At 41.3% G+C, this 23,870-nt stretch overlaps 1 protein-coding gene across 1 annotated transcript in view; it reads left to right on the top strand.

Moving 5' to 3' along the window:
- The window catches only part of GALK2 (galactokinase 2), a 75,548-nt gene that overhangs the window by 6,176 nt on the left and 45,502 nt on the right, over window positions 1-23,870 (top strand). Inside the window, exons 2-4 of the mRNA XM_075897172.1 lie at window positions 3,101-3,189; window positions 8,724-8,847; window positions 21,298-21,388. Coding sequence (XP_075753287.1) covers window positions 3,101-3,189; window positions 8,724-8,847; window positions 21,298-21,388 — 304 coding nt within the window. The remainder of the gene's footprint in view (window positions 1-3,100; window positions 3,190-8,723; window positions 8,848-21,297; window positions 21,389-23,870) is intronic.

Genomic DNA, 23,870 nt, shown 5'->3' with positions numbered 1-23,870 from the left:
TGGGGACTGCCTGTATTTCAGCAAGAACAGGGAGTCCAGTGGCACCAAGTCTTTAAGGTGCCATTGGACTTGTTTTTGCTTCTGTTTTGTAGCTCTGGCTCTGTGAGAGTCCAAACAAGCCAAAAAGATTTAAAAATTTTGTGTCGCTATTTTTATTTCCTTCTTCCAGAATTCAAGCCCTTTTTCATGTAGCTTCTTAATCGGTGTGAAGGAGCAATAAACAATCTTTGTATGGTAGTATTCCACAATGACCCATTTGGTATTGATTGCCACCGGGATGAGCAGACGATGATCCCTTCTGACATAGTCAAACAGTTTTTACAGTTATAAAGCAAACCTTAAATATAGCATTTGATAAAGATATTATAAATGAGATCATCTTACATGCAGAAACTTACAAGCATTTCATAGTCTTAACACTAAACAGGTTATTATAATTTCAGTACTTATCTTAATCATACTAACACCCAAATGGAACAGGCTGGTTTCCAGCCTCAGATTTGTCAGTTCTTGTCTGAAGCCTAAACCTTGAGAAGATCTGGCCATCTGGCTTGCTAGTGCTACAAATGTTTACACTTCCGATTTTGTTTTCAGTTACTTGCATTTTAAAGCAAGAATGTTCTTCCTACTTAGTACATTCAAGTATTCCTTTCCTTCTGTTATTACAAATCAATGCTACATGATGATTAGCTGTTGCTGTAAGTGAACCCAACTTCATTGACTTCATTGGCTTTTAGCTATGATCTTTGAAAAATCATGGAAGACAGGGGAGATTCCAGAAGACTGGAAAAGGGCAAATATTGTGCCCATCTATAAAAAGGGGAATAAGAACAACCCAGGAAACTACAGACCGGTCAGTTTAACGTCTACCCCAGGGAAGATAATGGAGCAGGTAATTAAGGAAATCATATGCAAACACTTGGAAGGTAATAAAGTGATAGGGAATAGCCAGCATGGGTTTGTGAAGCACAAGTCATGCCAAACTAATCTGATAGCTTTCTTTGATAGGATAACGAGCCTTCTGGATAAGGGAGAAGCGGTGGATGTCATATACCTAGACTTTAGTAAGGCATTTGATACGGTCTCGCATGATATTCTTATTGATAAACTAGGCAAATATAACTTAGATAGGGCCATGATAAGGTAGGTGCATAATTGGCTGGATAACCGTAGTCAGAGAGTTGTTGTTAATGGTGCTAAATCCTGCTGGAAAGGGATAACAAGTGGAGTTCCGCTAGGGTCTGTTTTGGGACCCGTACTGTTCAATATCTTCATCAATGATGTAGAGATTGGGATAGAGAGTACGCTTATTGGCTACGTCTACACTGGCCCCTTTTCCGAAAGGGCCATGCTAATTTTAAACTTCGTAATAGGGAAATCCGCGGGGGATTTAAATATCCCCCGCGGGATTTAAATAAAGACGTCCGCCGCTTTTTTCCGGCTTGTAGAAAAGCCGGAAAAGAGCGTCTAGACTGGCCCGATCCTCCGGAATAAAGCCCTATTCTGGAGGATCTCTTATTCCTACTTTGAAGCCTACTTTGAAGGAATAAGAGATCCTCCGGAATAGGGCTTTATTCCGGAGGATCGGGCCAGTCTAGACGCTCTTTTCCGGCTTTTCTACAAGCCGGAAAAAAGCGGCGGACGTCTTTATTTAAATCCCGCGGGGGATATTTAAATCCCCCGCGGATTTCCCTATTACGAAGTTTAAAATTAGCATGGCCCTTTCGGAAAAGGGGCCAGTGTAGACGTAGCCAATAAGCGTACTCTCTATCCCAATCTCTACATCATTGATGAAGATATTGAACAGTACGGGTCCCAAAACAGACCCTAGCGGAACTCCTCTTGTTATCCCTTTCCAGCAGGATTTAGCACCGTTAACTTCAAAGTAGGAATAAGAGATCCTCCAGAATAGGGCTTTATTCTGGAGGATCGGGCCAGTCTAGATGCTCTTTTCTGGGCCAGTCTAGACGCTCTTATCTACAAGCCGGAAAAAAGCGGCGGACATCTTTATTTAAATCCCGCGGGGGATATTTAAATCCCCCGCGGATTTCCCTATTACGAAGTTTAAAATTAGCATGCCCCTTTCGGAAAAGGGGCCAGTGTAGACGCAGCCATTAAGTTTGCAGATGATACCAAACTGGGTGGGGTTGCAACTTCTTTGGAGGATAGGGACATAATTCAAAATGACCTTAGCAAGTTAGAGAAATGGTCAGAGGTAAACAGGATGAAGTTTAATAAAGAGAAATGCAAAGTGCTCCACTTAGGAAGGAACAATCAGTTCCATACATACAAGATGGGAAGCAACTGTCTAGGAAGGAGCATGGCGGAAAGGGACCTAGGGGTCATAGTGGACCACAAGTCAACAGTGTGATGCTGTTGCAAAAAAAGCAAATATGATTCTAGGTTGTATCAACAGGTGTGTTGTAAGCAAAACTCGTGAAGTCATTCTGCCACTCTACTCTGCACTAGTTAGGCCTCAGCTGGAGTACTGTGTCCAGTTCTGGGCGCCACAGTTCAAGAAAGATGTGGAGAAATTGGAAAGGGTACAGAGAAGAATGACAAGAATGATTAAAGGTCTAGAGAACATGACCTATGAAGCCAGGCTTCATGAACTGGGCTTGTTTAGTTTGGAAAAAAGAAGATTAAGGGGGGTCATGATAGCGGTTTTCAAATATCTAAAAGGGTGTCACAAGGAGGAAGGAGAAAATGTATTCCTTTTGGTTTCTGAGGACAGGACAAGGAGTAATGGGTTTAAAGTGCAGCAAGGGAGGTTTAGATTGGACATTAGGAAAAAATTCCTAACTGTCAGGGTGGTCAAATATTGGAATAAATTGCCAAGGGAGGTGGTGGAATCTCCCTCTCTGGAGATATTTTAGAACAGGTTAGATAGACATCTGTCAGGGATGGTGTAGACAGAGCTTGGTCCTGCCTTGAGGGCGGGGGGCTGGACTCGATGACCTCTCGAGGTCCCTTCCAGTCCTATGATTCTATGATTCTATGGAGGTGGTGCCAGTTTACATCAAAGGCTGAATTCAGTATCAATATGTTAATCTAGGTTTTCCATTGTACTCCTTCTAATGGATTCCAACCTGCCTTTCAGATTGCTGAAGCTGAAGAAGATGTTTATTTCTAAATTTGGATCGGCTCCCAAGTTTTATGCCCGTGCACCAGGAAGAGTCAACTTGATAGGTAAAAGGAGAATATTGTTCTCTTTAAATTTATGGCAAATTCCAAATATACAACCTAATGATTATGATATATTTATTTTTGGTCAAGAGGTGCCTGTGCTTGACATTAAGTCATATATGGTAAGGAGGAAGTATTACTTCATTAGTTTTTAACTTTGTATTATTACAACCTGTATTTCACATTAAGGTCACAATTCAGGATAGCATCTTTATTTAAGATGTGCTTAATTTTATATTTTAAGTGCCATCTTGAATAGAGATGGACTTGAGGACAAAAATACTTTTCTGACTTGGTGCCTAAAAATGTCTTTCTTGGTCAAGTTTAGGGCTCGTTTCCCTACCTTAGGGTATATCTCCCTTTATTTTGAAATAACAAAGGCAAGCATCCACACTATCCAGCCCGTTATTTTGAAATAATAACTCCTGCTTGTGAGAGAAATAAACTTATTTCAAAATAGTTATTCCATGAGTTGTTATTTCAAAATAACCTATTTCAAAATTATTTAGTAGTATAGACATAGCCTTTGTTTCTGCAGCTCAGTCTAACTCAACTGGTGGTGCTACAGTTGAAGATGGTAAAATGGTATAATGCAGGGGTTCTCAAACTTTGTGATACTGCGACCCCCCTCTAAGTTGCTCACGATCCCCTGGGGGGTTGGGAACCACAGTTTGAGAAATGTGGGTATAATGAAATCAATCTACATCTTTTCTCACCACCACAGTTTAAATCTTCAGACATGGTGATGTATCCTGGCACAGAGTGCTATGTTTTGATGAGAGCTGGAAATGTTCTGACATAGTTTTCCTTCTCTCATTCTAAAGAAATTCTTCATAGTTGGAGCCCATGGAGGTTAGAATAGTAACTTGGCTTGTAGAATAAATATGGTTATTTCATATGTATTTTTTTAAAATGTGGGTTCATTCTGGGAGACGCCCATTTTTATTTTACGATCATGCCCTTTCTAGAGTTCAGTTCCCTGTGTAATTAGAATATGATGACTCAGCCAGTCAGTCAACTTTCTCTGTGAAAGGATTATTGCTGCAGATCATGGAAAATACATTGTAATAGAGTTCTCAGAAGTCTAGCAGGCTGTGCACCCAGTATCACCTCTCAGCAGGAAGGCCTTTCTGTTCAGCTCCTCATCTGAGGATGGGATTAGCTTTCCCTCTGGTTGCAATATCCTTGCCATTTTATCAGAGGGGGAGTGAGAGTGGAATGTAGCTTATGCCTCACCTGCAATTCTACTGGCCAGAGATGCTGGAAGAATTTGTATAGTGCGGATGCTGAGAGAATGAAACTGTAAACCCTATAATAGAAACTACTTCAAGCTGCTATATCCCTAGTTCTAGCACCTATGCCGCTGGGTCCCATTCAGAGCCCTATGGGTATGTCTACACTACCACCCTAGTTCGAACTAGGGTGGTAATGTAGGCAACCGGAGTTGCAAATGAAGCCTGGGATTTGAATTTCCGGGGCTTCATTTGCATTTCGCCGGGCGCCACCATTTTTAAATATCCGTTAGTGCGGACTCCGTGCCGCGCGGCTACACGCGACATGGACTAGGTAGTTCGGACTAGGCTTCCTAGCCCCCCCTTCTACTCTAGGGGCAGGCCACTCCTCCACCAGTGGATGGCGAGTAGCCCCAGCCTTCCCACCTAGCCAAGGAGCACAGGATAGAGGGGAGAGCAGGCAGCATGCAGCCCCAGCCCCAGAAGGAACATGACAGAGAGGGAAAGCAGGCAGCAGGAGGCCCCAGCCTTTCCTGGCCTGGTCTTCCTTGGAGCATAAGGAGGGGAGTCTCATGGCCACCTTATCCCTGGCCCTGGAATGCACTTGGTGAGCGGTCTTCCTCATCCCAGAGCATGGGCAGCACCTGGCCCAAAACCTCCCCAGCTTTGGGAGGGCTGCCAGCATAGCTTCAGTCTTGGCAGGGCTGAAGCCCAGCCAGCCCCAGGAGACTGGGGGAGATGCACTGAAGGTAGGTGGGAGCTGGAGAGTATATTTGGGACTGGGCTGACGGTTTGGGAAGGCATTGTGTTCCCCTGCCTCTTATACTGATGCCTATGCTCTTTGGGTCCAGTGTGGAATTTGTACACCCATTTCATGCATATTAAAAAATTTAATTAGCCCACTGTGCAGTCAATTACAATTTTTATCTTATTGTTCTGTTAACATCTGTCATGTAAGACAATTAAAGTGGAGAACAGATGTTGCCTGAAAATTATTCCTAAGAGAAAAGGTACTTGCTATCTCTATTTTCTTCATTTAATGCTATTTTGTATCTTATGAACAGTTCTTATAATGATGATTCAATATTATTATTTTCCTGGAAAAAGTGCAGATATGGGATGAAAAATAAATTCCTGCTTAAGGCTTATCCAGTGGATGATGAATCATTGACATGAGCAGAAGTCGTTGCAGGAAATGTATTCATTTTTCTTTGCTATATACCAACCACAGGTGAAAGAGAAATAATTTAACTTGCATGTCTTACTAATTTTACCAATTACACATCAAGCACACATAGATTTTCTACTCTAACTGCCAGATCACTGTCTACCTTGTAATTTTGTTAAGGAACCTAAAGGTTTAGAAAGAAATGAAGTTTCTAAAACGTTATAGAAATTTAAAGCTTTGGTGCATTAGTATAAAATTTAAAAAGTGCAGAATAGTCTATCAGTTGGGATTTTAGCAATAAAAGCTGTAAAATGTATTTTCTGAAATGTCTGGCAAAAATTGCCTCAGAAGTGAAGCAGTTCTGCATTCCTACACTAGCCATTTGTATCCAGGGTGTTTCTTCTGCTGCTGATTCATAGATTCCAAAGTCTTAAGGGGTCTCTGAGATCATCGGGTTGGAACTTCTATATTAATCAAGCCCCTAGATCTTCCCTAAAATAATTCCTTAAACATATCTTTAAAAAAATCCAATCTTGATTTCAAAATTGCCTGTACTAGATAATTCACCATGCTCCTTGATAAATTGTTCCAATGGTAAATTATTTTAACTCGGAATGTGTCTAGCTTCAGTTTCAGCCATTGGGTCATGTTCTACCTTTCTCTGCTAGATTGAAGATTATTTGTTCCACATTTAGGTAATTATAGATTGACATCAAGTCACCTCTTAATCTTCTCTCTGTTCAGCTAGATAGACTTACTCTGGTCAGTATATCATTATAAAGTTGGTTTTTAATCATTCTTGTGGCTGTTCTCTGAATCCTCTCCACTTGATGAACATCCTACTTGAATTGTGGACATCAGGGCTGGACATAATATTTCAGCAGCAGTTTGCACCAGTGCCAGAGATAAAATAACCTCTCTACACTGATCTGAGATTCCCCTATTTATGCATTCCAAAATTGCATTATTTCTTTTGGCTATAGCATTGCACTGGGAGCTGATGTTCGAAAGATTATCCACCATAACCTCCAATTTTTTTTCAGAATTACTGCTTCCCAGGATGAAGTCTCCCATACTATAAGGATGGCCTACTTTCTTTGTGTCCAGATGCACACATTTATGTTTCGCTGAATCAAAACACATATTTGCTTGTGCCAAGTTTACTAAGCAAACCAGATCACTCTGTATTAGTAACCTGTCCTTTTCATTATTTATCATTATGACAGGATGCTGCTCTCCACTGTGGCTCCTCCTGCCAGCTGTTCTGGAGATTAGCTCTGTATGCCAGTGTGTTCTCTTCCAGTGATGTCTGGCCAGCATCACTTCTGCTCCAGAGACCAATGTCACCCCACGACCACAGCACCCTCTTCATGACATAGCCCCCCAGACTCTATGTTCCTCCCTTCTCGGGACAATACCACAGTCCCTCAGTCCAACCACTTCCTCAGTGCTGAAAGTGGGCAGAGGGTACGTGGGCCTGCCCACTACTCCAATCACAGCCTAGGCTGCCACTTGCTGTGTCTCATTTAGTTCCCCTGTAGATCTCCTTCATCCACTTCCCCACAGCCCCAGCACCCTCTTTTGCATGCCTCAGGGTCTCAGCCTGCAGATTCCTGCAGTCCTCCAGGAGCTGCCTTTAGCTCTGTGGGTCTCTGCATGTAGCACTGCTATGTCTAGGGTGCTTGTTGCCCTCTACCTGAAAGGCAAACCAGTCCTCCTCCCTTCTCAAGCTCCAGAAAGTGACTGAAACTGCTCTTTTCTGCTCTTCTTATGTGGGCCAGCCTGGCCCTGATCGGCTGCTCCTCTAAGCCCTACTCTGATTGGCTGCCTCCTGTGCATCCTCTCTAGGATTCTGTTAACTCTTGAGAGCACATTGTGGAGGAGATGCCCCATAAAAACCACTCTCCCTATTTGTGTATAATTTGGCAAACATTATCAGTGATGATTTAATGTTTCCTTCCTGGTCACTGATAAAAAAGTCAAATGGTGTAGGGCCAAGAAATACACCTGCTTGACAATGATTCCCCATAGACTATTATATTTTGAGATCTACCACTTAGCCAGATTTTAATCTGGTCAGTAGAGCCATATTAATTTTATATTAGTCTACTTTTTCATCAAAATACCATGCAGTACAATTCAAATATTGTACAGAAGTCTGTTATATATGTTTATCAAACTTGTAATCTCAGAAAACAAAGATATCAAGTTAATTTGACAGGATTTGTTTTCCATAAATCCATGTTGATTGGCATTAATTAAACCTCCTTTAATTCTTTAATGAGTCCTGTATCAGATGCTCCATTATCGTACCCAGATTAATGTGAGTCTGTTGATTCATAAGGCAGTTCTGCACTACAGGGCAATGCTGACCTAAGGCATACAATTCTAGCTACGTGAATACCGTAGGTGGAGTCAATATATCTTAGTCTGAGTTGCCGCAGAATCTCCATTGTGGGATAGGAGGGGAGTGGGTGATGGGACAACATTAGCTTTCTTTTCTTCCAGTCTTCTGAAACTCTCCCAGTGTTTCAAGACTTATTGAAAATCAACAGTAATGGTTCATTAAGTTCTTCAGCCAGCTCCTTTATTCAGATTTAATGATTTAAAAAAATCTAACTTTAGTAGCTGCTGTTTAACATACTCATGAGATACTAGTGGAATGGAAAGAATATTATCACCTGATGAGGATACTACATTATCTTTGACTTTCCCAAATACAATACAGGATTATTTATTGAACACTTCTACCTTTTCTATATTATTAATAATTCTACCATTTCCATCTAGTAATGGACTAATACTATTGTCAGGATTCTTTTTGTTCCCAATATACTTAAAAACCTCTTATTGTTCTTAACATTCCTAGCCCTAGATTTCTCCTTGTGGTCCTTTGCTTCCCATATCTGTTGTCTACGATTCTTAGCTTCTGATTTATATTTATTAATATCATCACCTTAGCTTTTCTTGCACAGGTTTCATTTTTTTATAGCTGCCTTCACTTTTTTGTAATCCAGGTAATTTTCAACCAGTATGGTCTTTCACAATTGTGGGTTTATGGAACATCTAGTAAATTGTTCTTAAAGAATCATTCCAAAATGCTGTTAATTTTCTGTTATTTTGTTGTTGTTTTCTAGGAGAACATATAGACTATTGTGGATATGCTGTGCTCCCTATGGCTATAGAGCAAGACATACTTATAGCTGTTGAACCTGTAAAAACTGAGGTTGTCCAACTAGCCAATACAAACCCTTTGTACTTGTAAGTATTTATTTACTTACCTCTTATGTTAATTTATAGTGCATTCATCATCTAATTGCAACACCACTATAGGCTGAAGTCATATAAGCGAAGTTTAAACCAACGTATGAGTGTCTACAGAAGAGCAACATTTGTGTGCAGACAAATCCTCAAAGAGCAGAGTGCCACATACTGAAGCACCAACAATACTTCCTTTAGAAACCAGGAGCTCCTTGAAGTGTTTGCTTCCAGCCCAACGTGACCCTGCTTAACTTATGAAATCTGATAGACTCACAGCATGAGATGATATACTTAGAGCAGTGTTTTTTAAACTTTTTAAGACCGAGGAACACCAAACAATAATTTTTTGAAATGAGGAACACCGAGGATTTTTTGTTGAGAAAAAAAAAAAACAGGTTGGTGTGGGGGGGAAGTTATTGAACAAAAATAAAGGTTGCCTGCCCCTTTAAGTGCAGCCATTTTGAACTCTGTTATTCTCCGCGGCACACCTCCCACTGCCTCGCGGCACACCAGTGTGCCCCAGAACACAGTTTAAGAAACACTGTACTTAGATGAATTGTATAAAATGGTATTGCCAAGGTGATACTATAACAGTTTTCTCTGTGGTACAGAATCTAATCAGATGTAATGACACTGGTGCTTCTTATGCTGTGTATACTTTCAGAGAGAGTGAGGTTTACTGCTTCTCTCCTCCCTCTCTCTGATTGAGTTTCCCCAGCATAGCACTTCTCTCCCTTTGGCCTACACAATTCAGAAACCTTTTCATTGCAGTTTTCCCTGTTGAGAGGGGGCAATTCGAGAATTAAAATAGACCTGTTGTCTAAGTTGATTACTTTCTTAAATTCACTCTCCTTAAATTCAGATGCTACATGATTTCCTGGGCCACATTAGTGAGTAGGATATATTTGCAGGGGAAAAGCTATTTTGATAGATGCCAAATGAAGCAGTGACGGAAAATATAAGCACTTTGACTGGACTGGTATTTGAGCCAGAGCTTGGCACAGCAAATAAAAATCTAAATAGCCTCTTATTAAGACAAGTACAATTAGTGCTAAATCTAGAATTATAGTTCTTGAATTAAAATGGCATACACAATCAATATATTTTTGTCACTGTTTTGGCCGCTTTTGACTCAGAAGGAAAGCTTTCTGCATGCAAAAGACAGCATCTCTGCTTCACTATGGTCAGCCGGGTTGTAAGCAAGAAGTAACATATTTTTCAACACTTTTGAGCATTATGATAGCAACAGTTGCATTTGAGCTATTGTATCTTTGTTTAACCAATCTGAGTAGGATTGGTTCCAGTACAGACCCCTACAGGACATCATTAGTTATCGCTCTCCATTCTGAAAACTGACCATTTTTCCTGCTCTTTGTTTCCCATCTTTTAACCAGTTGTCAATCCATGAGAGGATCTTTCCTCTTATCCCATGACAGCTTACTTTGCTTAAGAGCCTTTGGTGAGGGACCTTGTCAAAGGCTTTCTGAAAATCTAATTACACTATATCCACTGGATCACCTTTTCCCACATGCTTGACCCCCCTCAAAGAATTCTAATAGATTAGCAAAACATGATTTCCCTTTATAGAAACCATGTTGACTTTTCCCCAACAAATTATGTTTATCTATGTGTCTGACAATTCTGATCTTTATTATAGTTTCAATCAATTTGCCTGGTACTGAAGTTAGATTTACCCGTCTGTAATTGCCAGGATTGCCTCTAGAGCTCACATTGAAAATTGGTGTCACTCTTTTTGAAAATTGGTGTCACATTCACATTAGAATGAAGTCATTGTAGTGTTTCTGTCCACATTGGGTATGTCTACACAACATTTTGGAGCAAGCAAGAGTGAGCTTCTCAGCTGGTGTCAAAAGACATAGTCTAACAAGGTTCATGCTAGTGCACTGAAAATAACTATGTAGACAGTGTTTTGAACGTGTGGCTTGGACTGGAGTTTGGGCTGCATTTTGGAGTAATTGGGGAGTGAGTCTCGCAACTCTGTAAACTCCATCTGGGAACCTCACTCTCACTTGTTCCAAAATGTTGCATAGACATTGTTAGTCCTTCTATTATATACATGGGCATCACTTTTCAGTGCACTGTGCTTCCTTCAGTTTGAGTTTTAAAGGCAACCTGAAAGTAAAAATCATAAACTTTACCTTAGCAATGAGGGGGAAAGTCTGCTTCCTCCTGCTTGACTGAAGAGGACCCTATCTCACCTCAACGGTTGTGAGGGACAGTATTCTAATGCAGTGTTTATGTGAACCAGGTGTTCTTCAATTTTCCTACCTCTAACCACAGTCAGTAGCAAGAGAATGGAGAGAGGAATAGTGGCTGTGCTCCTGCAAGGTACCATAGACTTCAGTCAGTTGGGGAAGTCAATCAACTTGTTAGAGACCTTCAGTATCTAGCAGGATCAGGCCCAGATTGAGAATCTGCTGAATAATAATTTAGCTCTGTAATTAGGAAGCTTCAGAAATCCAAAAACTACTGCAGTGGAAACAACTCAAATTGCTTAAAAGAGCCCCAACAAATTATTTCAGTATTGATATAGTTTTCAGAGTAACTGTAAAACTCCAAATCCTTGTGGATTATTGTTCATTTTATAAATAGGTTTCCCCCTTTTTATTTAAACTATATTGCATCAAACAGTCTCAGCGGGGTAGCCATGTTAGTCTGTTACTTTAAAAACGAGTAGTCCTGTGGCACCTTTGACCGAGTCTGCATTAGGGGATAAGTTTGAATTAAGATACACAACGTCAGCTATGTTAATTGCGTAGCTTAAGTCAAAGCATCTTAACTCGAATTTTGGCACTGTCCACACTAGTGATGTAAGGGAGTAGTCAACTAGTCGACTACCTGATAAGACCATGCTTATCAGGTAGTCAAGTCAGCTACTCACATTCTTCCCTCCCCCTTGCTACCTCTGTATCAGAAGCAGCAAAGGGTTGGGGAGAAGCAGGAGCCAGTACTGGGGAGAGTTGGCTTAAAAGCTGGTTGCCCCCAGCCAGGACTGGCCCTACCATGAGGCGAACTGAGGTGGCAGTCTGAGGTGCCAGACTGGGGCACCACTAAGACCCAGAGTGTAGAAAATTGTGTCTGCTGCTGGTGCATATGTATTCTCTCTGCTCTAGATGCACAGAGATGGTGGAGTGCTGTGTTGGAAGAAGGAGGGCACAAGAGACCTTTGAAAGTTTTGGCCCAAGCGAGGGGGCATGGGAGTGTCATTTGAGCTCCCCGCCTCAGGTGCCAAAATATTGTGGGCCAGCCCTGCCCCCAGCACCGTCTCCATGGTGCTGCCTGTTCTGCCCCCCACCCCCCACTGCTGCCTCTACTAGAGCGGGGGGAGGGAGGCTGCTGCCAAAAAGCAGCTCTTGTCCGTGGGGGGTCCCAGTGGGGATTTGGGACCCACCCCATACAAGGGGGCTGCTTTGTGGCAGCAGCTTCTGTCCACGGTGGCCCAATTGCAGACAGAAGATGCTGCCGGCTGGGAAGGCAGCCCAGCTGAGTCCTGGATTGTGCCAGGTGCAGGACCAAACCCTGCTGAAGCTCTGCAGTTTAAAAGTTAGTAGGAGCTAGGCAGCCCCCCCCCCCCCCGGCTCCTACTGCATTTTAAATTGCAGAGCCACAGCAGGATTGGGTGCAAGCTGGGTGCAAGCTGGGACTGAGCTAGACTGCCTATCAACTAATCGAATAGTCAATACAAATTCCATCGACTACTCGATTACTTAAATACCCGCCTCTTAACATCCCTAGTCCACGCTATGGGAAGTTGAAGGAAGCACACTCTCCCTTCTACTTCCCTTACTCCTCAAAGAAGCAGGACTGCCGGCATGAATGGGAGCACCCTCCCAGTTTGAATTAATGTGTCTTCAGTAGATCTACTAATTCGAACCCCAGAAGTTCGACTGCAGCTGCTTCGATCTTATCTGTAGTGTAGACATGGCCTTAGAGACTAGCATAATGTATAATATGATGAGCTTTTGTGGATAAGACCCACTTCATCCACAAAAGCTCATGACACTATGGCTGCTTTTGCGGAAAAATCATCTGCTTTTGCGGAAAAGCTTGCCAGCTGTCTACACTGGCCGCTTGAATTTCCGGAAAAGCACTGACGATCTCATGTAAGATTGTCAGTGCTTTTCCGGAAATACTATGCTGCTCCCGTTCGGGCAGAAGTCTTTTTCCGAAAGACTTTTGCACAAAAGGGCCAGTGTAGACAGCACAGTACTGTTTTCCGCAAAAAAGCCCTGATCGCGAAAATGGCGATCGGGGCTTTTTTGTGGAAAACCGTGTCTAGATTGGCCACGGATGCTTTTCCGCAAAAAGTGCTTTTGCGGAAAAGCATCCTGCCAATCTAGACGTGCTTTTCCAAAAATGCTTTTAACGGAAAATTTTTCCGTTAAAAGCATTTTTGGAAAATCATGCCAGTGTAGACGTAGCCTATATATTTTTGTTAGTTTTTAAGGTGCCACGGAGCTACTTGGCATCAAGTATGGCAAGGATTTGTGCCTTTGTGACACTTAGCAAATAAAAAGCCAAATTGTCTTGCCGTTCTTATTTGAGGCAATTTCAAAAATTAGCATTGTGCACTCCAAGAAGTTATAATTTTTCTTTAACCCAACAGCCACAAAATGTAACCACATAATTTGTAATGTTTTGCTTTGTCATATAAAGAATAAAAGGTATAAAGAAAATCTGATAGATGTTCATTTTGGAGATAAATGGACTTCAGACCTCCTTACTGTCACACACAACAACAAATTACACATAGTGATTGTAATCCCTGAGTTTTGTGTGGTATGAATTAGGGATTAGGGGGAGGTCTAGGTTGGATATTAGGAGAAATTATTTCACTAGGTGGGTGGTGAAGTACTGGAATGGGTTACCTAGAGAGGTGGTTGAATCTCCATCCCTAAAGGTTTTTAAGTGTTAGCTTGACAAACCCCTGGCTAGGTTGATTTAGTTGGGATTGGTCCTGCTTTAGGCAGGGGCTGGACTTGATGACTTTCTGAGGTCTCTTTCATTCCTATGATTATACAGAAAACAAATTTAAGGGAACCCAGCAATGGCATGTTTCTCCTCACTCCAAAGAAACATTTTCTTTTCTGTTGTTCAAATATCTGAGCTGTTTTGTTGTTTACAAAAGTCATGAACAGTAGGGTTTTTTCACCTCTTCCTCTAGGAAACTTTCACAGTCTGATAGATCTTAAACTGGAAAATTTTCCTGATTTCAGCCTGAATTTTCTGTCTTAATCCCATCCCATTACTTCTACTTAGGTCAGGTCTTCACTACACGGGAAGGTAAAATTAAGATACACAAGTCTGGCTACACTAATTACATAGCTGGAGTCAGTGTACCTTAATCCAAACTGCCACATGGTCTCCACAGGGGGAGGCAACTTCCTTTACTTGTTGTGAGGAATGGGAGTTCTGGCACTGATGGGGGTGCCCTCCGAATTTGATTTAGCAGAACTTTATAGATCACGACAGCATCAATCTTTTGTGTAGTGAAGATCGTCTTAAACTCTGTGTGCCACCTGAATTAACCACCCTTGTGTACATCACTGCCCCCCCTTCCCCTCCCTCTGTGGCGCTCAGCTGACTGCTGCACCCCTCAGCTGGGCCGCCGGGGGAGCCAGCAGCGCAAGGGGCTGTTTGGTCTCCGCTGTGGCAGGAGGGGAAGGGCGGTGGGGCCCCGCCCCCCTCCCTTGTGGCAGCCCGGCTGAGTAGGCAGCATTCAGCTGAGCGCCATGGCGGGAGGGAAGGGGAAGACAAAGGGGGGCAGGGAGAGATGGAGGGGAGAGAGAGGCAGGAGGAGGAGAAGAGAAAGGGAGAGTGAGAGGCAGGAGGGGGAGAAGAGAAAGAAAGAGACGGAGAGAGAGGCAGGAGGTGGAGGAAAGCTGAGAGAGATGGGGGAAGCAGTAGGAAGAGAGAGAGAGAGAGAGATCAGGAGAGAAGACCTGAAAATCCCATCTTATGATGGGCTAATTGGCTAGCATATGGTATAGTTGTGTATAGTTGAGCTTGAAATCATAGCAGATTGTATATCATGTGGCAAACTCTGATATTACTTTTAATGTTAACCCGGCCAAAGTACTGTAAAGATTTAAGTCAGTTAATGTTGTACTTGAAAAAAAATAAAATGAATGAATTCTAAGCATGAGAGCTGAAACTGTAGCCTTGGCTAGAAGTAGGCCTAGCTTCCAGACTAGAATTCAGTGACCAAGTACAATGCCAGCAATGACTGTGAAAGTCTGGCACCACTGTTGGGAGTAGACTCTCTAAAGAGGGAACAGAGCTCCTGCCTCTATTTCACACAAGCCAGGAGACTAAGAGCGTGCTTGCACGGAGAAGTTGTGCTGCTTTAACAGTACATGGGTCTAGCTCAAGGGGTACAAATTTCCCTTTGTCATTATGTCACTATCAAGGTGTTTTTATACCAATAACGGTGTTCCTTTATGGGAAGGAGAATGAGCTGTGCCTGTTAAGGTACCATTTCTTTATCTTGGTATTAGAAGATTTACCCAGGGTTGCTCGTGTCCTTAACACAATTCATTTTTGTTTTTTGGAAAATAACATGAAAATGTACATGCTTCATTTAAATCATTGCTCAGGGGATGAGGGGTTCAGTATGCGCTATTCAGGACTATCCCAGCCTTCGGTCACTGCAGTAGCTTGGGGTAAGGTGGGAAGCGCTTTTCCATGTCTGTTGCAGCTCTATTGGGCACAGCAGGGGGAGAGGTGCATGTCCCCTGGCTGGGGTAGGCTCAGGTTCATCTGCCACTTGCATTCCCCCAGCCAGAGAGAGGAATGCAGCAAACTGTGCACTTTCCTCTTGCTCTGTGATGAAGGGAAACAGCCAGCAATGTTCCCATATGGATCGGGGGAGCTTCAGCCCCCCCTCCCTGGCCTAAAGGGTGCTTGGGGGGTGGGAGGCTCAGGGCTGGAGCAGATCTGGATGGGGAGGGGGCACATCCTCAGTCAAACCCTTATACCTGCCTGGTGAGTCTCTCTCTTTTTTCTTTGGTTTCTGAGAAGCGATCTCATTCCAGGCACATCTCATTTTCTTGGCACAACCAAACCCTGATCTTGCTTTAAATTATGATAAAAGAAAGCTGTGTACTAAATTTAGTGGTCCTAATTCTTACCGTTTAGGAGGAATTCCTGAACAGACTGTCAGACTCACAGACAAACTCTCTCAAATATATAGAAGATAAATAATAAGTGAGACCCCAATAGTAGTTGTATCCACAACAATTTTGGATTAAAAAACCAAAACCACAAATCAGACTTCTAATGGATATATTTTACACCATTTACTCCAAAACTGTGGAGACCAGGCCTAGGCCAGTTTAGGAAGCACACTTCGTAGTCTAGAAAAAGTGAACAGAGTACCTGCTCCTTTCTAGCATTTGGAAAATGTTTTCTAAGTTAACCAAAATGCCTCTGGGAATTACTGCTGCTGCACAGCCCTTCTACAGATGCCACTGCAATGCAGATTGTCACTTGAAAGCCCCAGTTTAGCTTCTAGTGTTTGAAAACATTCAACGTTAGTTTTTCCTCACTGTCTCAATACCTTTGTCCTTGGTGTGCTGGGTCTCTGCTGCACAGACAACATCAGTTGGGCCCAACTATGTGGTATAAATCTGACTCATATTTATAAATAATGCCTTATGAATTAGGCATATGCCCTCTGCACAGAACATGTGCAAAATGGGCTCACTTCCAGGAGCATTAAAAACCAGGGTAAAAAGTCATTTAGCCACAATATTTAGTGCAGGAATAAGGGGGGAAAGGCGGTGTTGTATTTAGATTTAGGACTTTTGTAATTTTAAATTGAAGGAGGAGCAGTAAAACATTCTGAGAGTTATCTTGGATAACATTTGACCTCCACAGCATAAAACAGGATTACATTTGAGAGGCTGCTATTGGAATTACAGTATGCAAATACTGAGTAGTTTAGGATAGTAGTAGCAATAAATTCAGGTCTGCCTTGATGAGCCTCTCACTTCAATGGATTGTCTTAAAAGTAATGGAGAATAAATCCTGAGAGAAAGCTTTAAAATGTATTTTTATTTATTAAGCATAATTGAGAGATGATCATTATTTATTTTAAGGATTTTGCTTTTCCAAGGCTCTGATTTAGGAAAACGCTTACCTATATGTTTAAGTCTACCGCAATCTACTGCAGTAGGCCTCACAGTATGGGAAGGAGGTGGGCAGCTCTCACTGGAGAAAGAATAGGCTAAGAACTATTTAGAAAAGCTAGACATACACAAATCCATGGGTCTGGATCTAATGCATCTGAGGGCACTGAGGGAGTTGGCATATGTCATTGCAGAGCCTTTGGCCATTATCTTTGAAAACTTGTGGAGATTGGGAGAGGTCATGTATGATTGGAAAAAGCAAATGTAGTGCCCATCTTTAAGAGAGGGAAGAAGGACAATCCAGGGAACTACAGACCAGTCAGCCTTACCTCAGTCCCCAGAAAAATCATAGAGGGGATCCTCAAGGAATCCATTTTGAAGCACTTGGAAGAGGGAAAAGTGATCAGGAATAGTCAACTTGGATTCACCAAAGGCAAGTCATGCCTGACCAATCTGATTAGCTTCTATGATGAGGTAACTGGCTCTGGGGACATGAGGAAGTCAGTGGATGTGATATACCTTGACTTTAGCAAAGCTTTTGATATGGTCTCCCACAATGTTGCCAGCAAGTTATGGAAGTATGGATTGGATAAATGGACTGTAAGGTGTATAGAAACCTGGCTAGATTGTCAAGCCCAACGGATAGTGATCAACAGCTAGATGTCTGGTTGCTGGTTGGTTTCAATGGGAGTGCCACAAGGATCGCTTCTAGGGCTGCTTTTGTTTAACATCTTTATTAATGACCTGGATGAGGGGATGGATTGCACCCTCAGCAAGATTATGAAAGACACTAAGCTAGGGGGAGAGGTAGATATGTTGGAGGGTAGGGATAGGGTCCAGAGTGGCCTAGAGAAATTGGAGGTTTGGGCCAAAAGATAAGGGACAAGTGCAGAGTCCTGCACTTGGGATGGAAGAATCCCAAGCATGGTTACAGGCTGGGACTGACTGGCTAAGTAGTACGTCAGCAGAAAAGGACTTGGGGATTATGGTGGATAAGAAGCTGGATATGAGTCAACAGTGTGCCCTTGTAGCCAAGAAGGTGAGGCCACATCTGGAGTATTGCATCTAGTTCTGGGCCCCGAAGTATAGAAAGGATGTGGACACATTGGAGAGGGTCTAGTGGAGGGCAACAAAAATGATTAGGGGGCAGGAGCACATGACCTATGAGGAGAGGCTGAAGGATTTGCGCTTATTGAGTCTGCAGAAGAGTAGAGTGAGGGGGGATCTGATAGCAGCCTTCAACCTGAAGGGAGGTTCCAGAGAAGATGGAAAGAGGCTATTCTCAATAATGACCAGATGGAAGAACAAGGAGCAATGGTCTCAAGTTACAGTGTGGGAGGTCTAAGTTGGATATTAGGAAAAGCTGTTTCATTGTGAGGGTGGGGAAGCACTGGACTGGGTTACTTAGGGAGCTGGTGGAATCTCCATCCCTGGACAAAGTCCTGGCTGGGATGATTTAGTTAGGATTGGTCCTGCTTTGGGCAGGGGGCTGGACTCGATGACTCCTGAGGTGTCTTCCAGCCGTAGGATTCTATGTTTCTAAGTCCATCCTAATTCACAACAGCCCTTAAGCACATGCTTAAATAAGTTTGGTTCTGAATAAGGATGCTTCCCTGAGTGGAACCCTAGCTTGAAAAAACAGTTACTAGGAATGACCAGATCTGGTTTTGATTCTTGGAACATAAGGCCCAGGGACTGGATTTGGCCCTCAGCTTGTCTGGTTCCAGCCCCCTAGGCTTGGGGTTCCCCCCAGCATTGGGTAGCCCGCACTAGTGCTCCCTGCCATCCCTCCTTGGTGCTGGAGCACATAAAATCTACTAGCCTGAGCCCCCCTAAGCTCTGGTGTGCAAGGGGAACATGGGCAGTGTCTTTCTCCTTCTCAGTCAGGGACCACATCAGTGAGGGTTTGCTTTTTTGTTTTGTTTCTTTGTTTCTCCTTGCACATGGCTAGAAGTAGCAACTTGGGGTGGGTGGGGAATGGCAGTGACTCCAAGCCCACAGGGGCTGGGAACTGGCAGCTCAGCACTTGACTAGAAGCAGCTGGTCTGGAGCAGCCCCTGCCCGGGGCATGGTTCCACTCCAGTCCTGTAGGGGGTGCTGGGCTGGAGCATTCCCACCCTCTGTTTAATCAGTTAACTGGTCAAACAATGTTTAACTGGTTAATCAGTTGACTGAATAAACTTAACCAGGTGGCTAATTAAATGGGATTTTACATCTCTAGCTGAAAATTGACACTTGTCTAATTTAACAATTCTCTGAGGTGGAAATTCTCTGACTGTTAGAAAGAGAATGGTTTAGTAACTTGTAAAAAGGAGAAATTAAAACATGATGCAGCGAATACAAATGGGTTTGCAGTATAAAGGGTATCTGTTCCAATATAGAAATGGCAAAATCTGTCTTTCTTCTAATAGGAGAATGAAGAGGAACCTACTATGATTTGAAACTCAGTCCTCACAAGGAAACTTTGGCCCTTTAGATAAATATTTTCTAGTCCTGCCAGTACAGCTACACTTTATTTTATACACTAAATGGTACCATTTTCCTTCTTGATGCAGACAGTGTTAATTGGATCAGTACACCTGTGTCAACCTCCTTCTGCATTGCTGATTAATTTTAAATTGATTCATTAGAGACTTTTGACACAGCTATTTCCATTGTTGCTTTAATCTTTATCTTATTTAGCAAAATTCAAGAATATAATCAAAGACCTGTGTATTCCATATTTCTGTAGCTGCAGAAATTGCTCTGGAGTGTGGATGTTGTGGCTTGGACTCTGAACTCACCTCCTTTCGCCCCCAGACTTCTAGGCTTGAATGCCCAATCTCCAGCCTGAGAGGCACAGTGTCCATATTGCTATTTTGAGCTTTCAGGCTGATGTCCCTAGCACAAGTCCCTGGGGATATGTCTACACTACCACCCTAGTTCGAACTAGGGTGGTAATGTAGGCAACCGGAGTTGCAAATGAAGCCCGGGATTTGAATTTCCCAGGCTTCATTTGCATCTCGCCGGGCGCTGCCATTTTTAAATGTCCGCTAGTGCGGACTCTGTGCCGTGCGGCTACACGCGGCACGGACTAGGTAGTTCGGACTAGGAAGCCTAATCCGAACTACCTAGTCCATGTCGCGTGTAGCCGCGCGGCACGGAGTCCGCACTAGCGGACATTTAAAAATGGCGGCGCCCGGCGAGATGCAAATGAAGCCCGGGAAATTCAAATCCCGGGCTTCATTTGCAACTCCGGTTGCCTACATTACCACCCTAGTTCGAACTAGGGTGGTAGTGTAGACATACCCTAGCTTATGTCTCTAGCACTAACCTAGCTGGTAGTTAGCATAAAGCTAGCTACCACGTCTGGGAGGTTTGCTCCTAGCTGCAGTGTAGACATATCCTAACTGTTCTCCAAAACCTCTGGCTTTCCTGAGACATCCTTGGAGATGCCATTAGGCACTGTATGCACACAACTTTGCAGCACTCTGAAGACCAAAAGTATGGGGACAGTGTAACGACATTGAATTTAATAGCAAAATATATAATTCAGGGGCTCTGTGTTGATTTTATGTCTCATATTCATATTTAGTTCTTTAAAAACTTTCATTTTTAATGGAGATGAAGCTGCTGCAGAATTCAGGATCACTGCTGCAAAATTTAGCTTCATTTTACCAAGGGCCTTGGTTATAATTTACTTGGTACTATTTAAATTATGAAAGTCTTGATACACATATAGATATTTTTAAAAGGATGCTTTTTTTGTTACAAATCATATTTTAAAAATACAATTGTTTATACCTACTCCATCACTGATAACTTAGACTAATAAAAAGAAAAAAAATGGATTTTATTGTAATATTTAGGATGTGTTTTCTCAGCATTGCCAAAAAATACACTAGTTCGTTTCCTTTTCTGGTCATACATAGCACAAAGTTGCAATATTTGGGATGCAAGCTTTGCAATATTTGGGACACAAACATTGCAATTTATTTGATTTTAAACAGCCACACCCACTAGAATGTTTTTAAAAAGGCATGAAAACATTTTTGATGTTTAGTTTCATCCTTTGTTTTTACAAAGCCTAGTTTTTGGCCTATATTTCCTGTATTAACAATGTCTCCATTAACCATAGCTTTTTTGCACAGTTGATAAATGAGGTGGAAGGAGAGCCAAAGGAAAAGAATGTAATACATATTGCATAAAAATGTTCAGCACAGAATTTAAATGTTGCTGTATCATCAGCAGATGGCAGCAGTAAGCCACGGAAATAAACACTGACAATTTTATAAACCCTGTGTTATGTCTGTTTTTGCAGGGATTTTAGTACCAGTGTGAATAACATTCATGTTAACAAAACCAAACCTGTGTGGCACAACTACTTTCTCTGTGGTTTGAAAGGAGTTCAGGTAAACCAAACCATTTAACACATACAGTATTTATTATATGTACTATATTTTAAGATTAAAGTATGATATGTGTATATTATATCATATATTTATAAAATATATATTTAATTGGGCACCTTTTACTTATAAACCTTAATTTTCACCATAATTTGTAGCTGTCTTTTGTATCCTGTTAATTATAAGTACTTTTTATATTTATATTAACATTTGTAAAATATTTTTGTTTTGCTTGTTTGAGTATATTTACAGGACATAAAACCTATTTCAGATGTATTATATACATTATATCCAGAGCAGTGTACTAATTTATTGGTGTCATGATCAAAGTCATTGACTATTTCAATGCACATTTTTCTACTTTAAAATTAGATACATTGCTCAACAGAGCCACATGCTTATGGTTTATTTTAAAAAGGAGCTTGAGGGTTGGAAATAGAGAACCTAAAATAATATTTTTCCTTTTCTCTGTCCCCCAGTGAAGACTATTTTAAAATGTACATAATTCCTAGGAGTATAGAAAGACACACAGACTTCCCCCCTGTCCCGTGAGTGCATGAGAATCAAATAGTGAAATTGGTTCTATTGCACATGCTAGGCACAAGGAAATGTGAATGCCTCCAACCCTCAGAACAAACTGAATAAAGCAAGCAAACTAAATTTGTTTTTAAAAAGTTTCAGTTGCAATAATGAACTATATAGCTTTACAGGCTTTACAGTGTATGTTTTTGGGTGAGTTTTTGAAAAGCTCACAATCACTTAAAAGCTAAGTACCACTGGAAGTCATTGTACGCTTGACTCAGGTGCTTTTGAAAGTAGCACCTTTTTATCTTAACTATGCCTTTTAAAAATCATACTTGATTCAGAAAGAAACATTAGCTCTTTATTAGGCTAGGAATAAAAATGTGCTGTGAGTCCATCTGCTTCTGAAACTTTGACAGATGGTGAATGTTTAATTCAGTAGTTCATTTAGCACCTTTAAAATGTGTTGCACTATATAGTCTTAGTAACAAACTGTTCTCATTATGATCTAAAATTCCTATGTTACTGTCCTGTATGTTTCAAGCCCCAACTGGTGACTCATATTTGTAGTAATGTGAACATTTTCAATCTCTGAATTACTCCACAAGTAAAATATTCACTTAATTTGTATTTACTTTGCAAATTTAAGCTAGCTTTCCTTACAGTAATATGGCTTAGAAAAACATGACCTAAGTGACCTTGCATATTTTGGGGTCTGTTTCTGAGAGTTAGGTATTAAAAACAATTTTTAAACTTGATGGTTAATATGTAAAGCAGGTTTGTATACTCTAATGCTGGCAGAAAATAAGCATAAATGCTACACACTCTTAAGAAACATTCAAATGCAAGCCCTAAGAAGGTCCCTGCGGATAATCTGTTTATATGAAATTGAACATGTTATCCTTTTGGGATAGAACTATTGCAGAACTTGGCAAAGTCCATTTTCATTTCTGAAACTGGAGTAAGTTTTTTATTTAAACATTGCGTGATAAGTTTGCAAGTCTGATTCACATTGAAGAGAATCCTGTGGATCAGTTTCCGGTTAAATATATTACTCAAGTATTTTTTTTTAAACAAGCTTGTCTGATGCTGTGCATGAAAGGGCATTGGCAGCAGTAACATTTCAATTAATAATTTGTATTTCTGGAAAGGGAATTTTTAGATGATTCGTAGTAATGAAAGAACACATTCAACAAGATTTGTTTTCTTATATGCTGCATGAACTCTGCCCTTATTGTCTACAGTTAGCTTTATTTCAAGAGCAGTTACAGATTTTTTTTTTTTTTTTTTTTTTTGAGGAAGGGAGGGCAACTTTTTTTCTGAGAAATCGTGGCATTTTCTGGTCATTGCAATGGTTACGTAAATCTGCATTGGCACAAATTCATATAACTAAGTATTAATACCATTTATGTAGGCGATATTTTGGTTGGTACAGTTTGTTGTTTAGTTTGAACCAAAGTGAACTAGAGAGTATATAAAAATTTGTTATGAAGGAAGAGAACTAAAACATTTAAAAAGTAAGAACAGAATACATTCTACATACAGAGTTTTGGTATTGATGAATGAAATATTCATATATGATATTTATCCTTTGAGAGTCACCTTTTGAGCCACACTGACATTTCTGATGTTGTACCTTTTCTATAAGTAGTATGATAGTCATTAAAAAGCATAATGGCCTCACATAAGCTGGTGAATTTAGAGTTAGGAAAGGTCATCTCTCATTGAATAAATATTTCTCATATTACACTGCCTACTATTCTTTACTGTTTGCATATAATTAGTGTATAGGCTTTCTACCAAGTGACTTCATAATATTGTATATATGGTTATAATATAAACTTCTTTCCCCCCTACTTGCTAATACAGTTTCATACCAATAAAATTAATATTAACCACAAGCGGTAGGAATGCAATCCAAACCAAGGAAAGAATAGATTAAAGAATATCTAGGTAAATTAGA

This window comes from Pelodiscus sinensis, chromosome 14 (assembly GCF_049634645.1).
Source record: "Pelodiscus sinensis isolate JC-2024 chromosome 14, ASM4963464v1, whole genome shotgun sequence".
Classification (NCBI taxonomy): Eukaryota; Metazoa; Chordata; order Testudines; family Trionychidae; genus Pelodiscus; species Pelodiscus sinensis.
The sequence above is the reverse complement of the archived record's forward strand: the minus strand, read 5'-3'. Positions and strand labels throughout refer to the sequence as shown.